We start from the raw sequence: 5,803 nt of genomic DNA, 5'->3' as shown, positions 1-5,803 counted from the left end.
GAGAATTATTTTAGCCAAAGATATACTGTACTAGTTTGATTTGAGACATAGAACAGGTGTAAGAGGACTGATCATCTCTGATACTGTTTGATTAGAGTCATTGAACCTGGCCAGATTAGTTACTAGGAATCAATTAACTTAATTATGAGTTGATTATGTACTTAATCATTTAAAATCACGGCTTTATAAGGATTCAGGAGTTATAACTTGTTTTTAAATATTTTGTTTCACATCATAATTAACAAAAACCATATCAGTACTCCACTGCAGGCAAGGGCCAACAATAACCAAGTTTTTTAACCATTTGAATGCATATGTTTTCCAATGAAAAATATAGTGGGAATGAACTTTTGGCATAACCCCACCCAACATATGGAGATTGGACGACCAGAACCAAATTGGCAACTAAAAATGTATAATATATTTTCTGATCGGATAGACTGAAACATGGTTGTTGGCAGGGCTAGGCAGAGCCATAATTGAAGATAAGAAGAGGCGAAAAAAAACTAAACTATATAAATACAAACAAAGAATTAAATAGCAAGCTTAAGGGAGAATTTTGTGAAAATACGTTTGTATGTATAGGTTTTGTGAGCCAGTTGACGAGTGGTTGCACTTACCAGACAGAAAATTTATACCCTGGCTGCAATCTAGTTTTGCGAGGAACATTAATTATAGGCTCAACAAGTCTCATGCCGGCGCATTCATTTGTTCGAAACGTAGTCGTCAGTTATTGGTGCACGTAGCCTTGTACTTTTTCCGCGCACGTAATCTAGAATGCCGAATAATATCTTCTCTTTTATTATCTTTTTAAATTTTTGGGATGAAGTTAATAAACCAGACGAGTGCATAATAATACACATGTAGATGATGTAATATATTCTTAAGTTTCTGTCTTTCTTAGTTAATTGATGATTGTTTATAGATCTTCCCATGCCTTTGTACATTTGTTTATTTGATCAAAGTGCAGTTGTTGATGAATCTCATGGAGAGAGAGAGACAAAGTGACTGAGAGTCAAAAGCTATACAGGCTTGCATGCTGCAACTATGATCATGCCCTGGATTTGCAACCATGTGGGTTTGTACAAGAAGATCTAATCTTCTGTTTGTATATACTGCAGAAAAGAAAGAATATACTGGCTTTGGTGTAAAGAGACAAAGTTAGAGATATTAATTATTGGGATGATGGGGATTAACTAATAAAAGATGAACAGGGACCATACTATATATCTTCACTTACTACACTAGTTAATAAGTGTTTAACATGGAAGTGATTTCTCGAAGCGGTAAATCTCCTTCGGTTGCCTGCTTCATATCATGCTAGCCTACCAAATGCATAAAATCAGCTTATGCCTGCTTGGTAATGGTAAGCCAAAAATTCGCTAGAATGCATAAAATCAGCATATTCCACCGGGAAATTTTGCACAGGCCAAGCAGGGCCTAAATTTTAAGTATCAACATGCAAGTCGAAATCAAAACAATTCGGACAGGCTAAGCAGGGTCCAAGTTGTACATATAAACACTAGGGACTTCACTGCTTGACGACATAAGCATTTGTTGTTCAAGTTCTACCTTGTAGCCACATGAGTCATCAAGATCGCATTGCTGCTCGAATGTTCGATTTGATGGGGTTGTAGAGGTCACATTTATATTAATATATGAAATTATCGGTCGAAGATTTGGGTCATGAACCATGAATTAGTCGGAGCCAGATAGAAAGGTCCAAGAGATTGAAGAGAAGGCCAAGCAACCAAATTAAAGCTGATCTGTCCCTAATCATTTAATTCTATCAGAAATTTATGTTCTTCATAACGAAAAACAGACATACAGTTTGTGAACTCTTCGACGGGATCTAGCAGCTAAAATCTAAATTTGGACCCGCAAGCCCATTATATAATATAAGTGTATTGGCACTTGGCAGTGGCACATCCCAATTTCAATATTAATTGGCAAGCTGGAACCAAAATAGCAAAATTGGCTCGATGATTACCTTCCAGTTTAAAGTGGTTTTTAATTCACAGTTTATGGATCCATAAGTTCGTGTTACCCACACCAGAAGCCAGAACTTGTAAGAAACGGAAGCACTAAAAAAAAAAAACTCCTCTATATTAGTTGGGCAATTTTGCTTTCTATTGTACACTGCAGGCCAGCCTTGATTTGTATAGATGGCTTGCCTTTGCTTAACTATTACGTACCCATGCCTATATGGGTATGATGATGGGCTAGAGAGTCATGAACACCTGGGACTTGAGTTCCACCATCCGTAACAAAGGACTTGAATTATCCATCAATGTTATTTTTGGGTTCCCAACCAATGAGGATGATAAGTTAATGAGGATGATAGCTAATGAGGATGATAAGTTGATGAAGTTTTATGTATAGATTTGTAATTGTATTACTTGATACTTCTGCAGACATTAGTCAATTGTCTGAATATAAAAATTAGTAAATCGGTAAAATTAAAGTAGCATTGGAATAATTAGCACCTTGTAGAAACTTAGAAATATCAGTTGAGTTTTAAAATAGCTGAATGAGTATAGATCTCCAGTTCTTCTCCTTGAATACCAACCTGAAAATAAGTACCTATATCTCAAATGCACTAGACTGAACTCCACCACTGGATTAGACTCTAAATTTGGACACCAAGCCCATTACAGCCCATTATCAACTGGTACATGATGTCATGATCATCCAGATTCCAAATCAAAGTTGGCAATCATAAAAACCAAGTTGGAAAGGGAACTGGTTGTACTACAAATATAAATAATTGCATTGTTGATGATAAAATGGATACTGGTGCCCTAGATTGCAACCTAATCGAACCATTGTACATTACAGTTACATTACCTTTTCTTATCAAATTCATCATGTACTTTTGTCTATGATACATTGCATTATCTCCTTCATCAAAATAGTGAAGATTACGATGATTTCATTACCTTTCTTGATCTCTCTGAGGAACAAATCTCCATAGATCCACTGCAATATCAACCTCTTTCTTCTTATGAAATTTGTAAAGCTGTGGCACATCGTACCGAAGCTACACCATAAAACAGAAGTATGCAAACATGTAAGAATTATATTTAACATGCTTAGAAAATGCAGATACAAACATGACATCCTGGTCGTATACATTCTCTAGAAAAGACACGCAACTAGTTCAGATAAGTTGTTGCCATTACCTCACATATGACTTCGGCACTTTTAGCATTTAAATCCCGTAATGCAGTCTTCTTTATGTGCTGTGATTGCATCCTTATTATTAGTTGGGGCAAGGATTTAAGCAGTTTTACAAAAGCCACATAGTGTAGCTTACATAATTACCACAACTTTTAAAGAAAATGACTTACATCTCTGGTCGTTGTCTTATGCAAGGAATAGACTGCTTGGGATGCAACCTGATACCAAAACTGGAATTAGAAATCGTACAGAGATGCGAAGATACTCGCAATAAAGTCAGGAAACTGATAACAGTCCTCAAATCACCTTCATAGCCACAGAGAGGAAATTCATGTCTGCGCCCTTTTTCCGTGTACCAAATGGAGGATTCATTACAACAGTGTCGACAATTTGACCTGTTTAAATGATCACATCTCATGAACAATTTACTGAAAACTAGGAGACAAATGGAACAATAAAAATTGCGTATGATGGCTACTAGACAAGTTAGTTAAAGAAGAGGTTCTCATTTCTTCTCATAAAGCATAGCATTTTGCTATAATAACATAATCAGAAACTGGTATACAATGAGACAGTGGCAACTGGAAAGAACAAAAGAAACAACCAACCAGCAACAGTTAAATTTACACAGTTCTCTTCTTCGTTGAGAACTATTTTACCGTTTGCTACTAATATCATAAGACTAAGACACAAGATTAATCCACTGTGAACTAAAAACTACTTTCAGAGTTACAGTGCGAGTGTAAAAATAAAGCCGAAATTGAAAGAATGCGTAGTTAAGCAAGTGTATACAAAAGTACCTCTCAAGTTCAGATTGTTGATGTCACACTGAACAAAATTTATGTCCACCTGCCAACAAAAGTTCGAAACAAAACCATCCATCAGTCAACATGTCTATTGTAACAAATTGCCAGATCTTTAAACTTGCACATCTACAATCCCAGAATTAAGCTCTCGAATTCAATGGGAAGTCATAAATCTTCAGTTATCATTTGAGATAGCCTCTACATTCTAATCAATAAAATACACGACATACACACACATACACACACTCAATGGAGCAGCGAAAGTGAGATATTACCTCAAGATCCTCTGCATTCTCTCCCGCAATCTCAAGGGACTCGGTATCAACATCAATGCCAAGAACATATCTATTAAAAATGACCAAAACACAGTCAATGCATATCAACAAACAAAAACACCCACTTTCTAATCCAAACAAACAAATCAGATTCACCAATTTCTCCGCAACCAAAGTAAATTTATTAGCCATTACCCACAAGAGACAGCAAAAGTAAATTACTTACTCAGCACCTAAAAGAGCACTTGCAATACTTAATGTACCACACCCACAACCAAAATCTGCAACTACTTTCCCACTTATATCCCCAAATGAATTCTCTGCCTAAGAAGATAACAACAACAACAATCAAAAGTAAACCCTTACTAAGAACTATTACAAATTGATACTTCAAAAAAGAAGAAAAAAAAATGATATGTATAAACAGAATATTACAGTGTATAACATTCGAGATGCAATATGAGATCCTGTCGGGTACTGTTCCAGTTCAATCTGAACAAACATCAAATCAATTTTAATCTTTGGATAGAAAAATAGGGAAGAAGAAAATCTAGACAGAGAGATAGGAATTCAGAGGGGAAAAAAACCCACCTTTGGATTTGAGAACTGGTCAAGATTACCCAGATAAGATTCTAACTGTTTAAGCTTCATATTCTGATTTTTCTGAAGAAAGAAAGCAAAACCCTTTTGATTCTGCCTGCCCTAACTAGGATAGCTAAACCCTCTTCACTTGGAATTTCACTGAATATACGACCTTTTTAAGGTCTTAAATGGATAGTGTTATTTGGGGACTCGGTGGAGTTAGAGGTAGCTGCTCAATGAGGTTGCAACTTTTACTTGGACTTATAAAGTTGAAACTCGATAATTTAGCGGGCCGGATTAGGGCATATTCAGATGAACCGTTTTTTGGCACCACTCTTTTTTTTTTGAGGGGACCATCATTTTATTTTGTGCAAGTTATTTGAAGTAGTATGAGGACACCCCTTATCCACATATTTATTTTAATACCAAAACTACCCTCTTCGTTGTTTTGTCTAATGATTAGTATAATCAACCATTGATTAAGGTTAAATTAATAGATGATTTTTTTTTTAAAAGAAGTAGAATTATTGAGTGATTAAAGTAGTAGAAGAACAAGAAGATGGAGATTTTTTTTTTTTTTTGAGAACGGTGAATATGGAGAAAAAACATCCTTTTGGTATTAAGGTATACTTTTAACTTAGTTAATGTTGCTATAAATGGCCTAAAATATCTTCAAAATGAAAATCGTAAGAAAAAATTTCAACTATGCCAACATAGTTCGGTTATATTATATGAAAAACATGTAACCGAACTTTCTGCAAATGTAGTTCGGTTAATAAATCCAAAATACACAGGTAGCCGAACTCGCTTTTAATGGAGGTTTTGATGAGTTCGGTTAACAGGTTCCGGGACAGGTAACCGAACTTTTATTCCAGAGTATACAGAATAATGTTCGGTTTCCAACATTAATTTTCGACTGAACCAAACTCAATATTAGAGTGAAGTTCGGTTAGAAAACTT

At 35.4% G+C, this 5,803-nt stretch overlaps 1 protein-coding gene across 1 annotated transcript; it reads right to left on the bottom strand.

The window, feature by feature from the left end:
• Window positions 1–2,504: 2,504 nt before the first annotated feature.
• On the bottom strand, window positions 2,505–5,062 carry LOC113338073 (methyltransferase-like protein 5). The gene is made up of 9 exons (XM_026583591.1): window positions 4,853–5,062; window positions 4,697–4,753; window positions 4,488–4,585; window positions 4,262–4,331; window positions 3,981–4,029; window positions 3,487–3,575; window positions 3,351–3,398; window positions 3,183–3,242; window positions 2,505–3,040 (listed from the first exon to the last, which is right to left on the bottom strand). Exons 1-9 carry the CDS (start codon window positions 4,910–4,912, stop codon window positions 2,936–2,938), a joined length of 636 nt encoding a protein of 211 aa, XP_026439376.1. The 5' UTR covers window positions 4,913–5,062; the 3' UTR covers window positions 2,505–2,935.
• Window positions 5,063–5,803: the final 741 nt, after the last annotated feature.

The sequence above is a fragment of the Papaver somniferum genome, unplaced genomic scaffold (genome assembly GCF_003573695.1).
Source record: "Papaver somniferum cultivar HN1 unplaced genomic scaffold, ASM357369v1 unplaced-scaffold_18, whole genome shotgun sequence".
NCBI classification, from domain to species: domain Eukaryota; kingdom Viridiplantae; phylum Streptophyta; class Magnoliopsida; order Ranunculales; family Papaveraceae; genus Papaver; species Papaver somniferum.
This window is presented reverse-complemented; position numbering and strand designations above follow the sequence as displayed.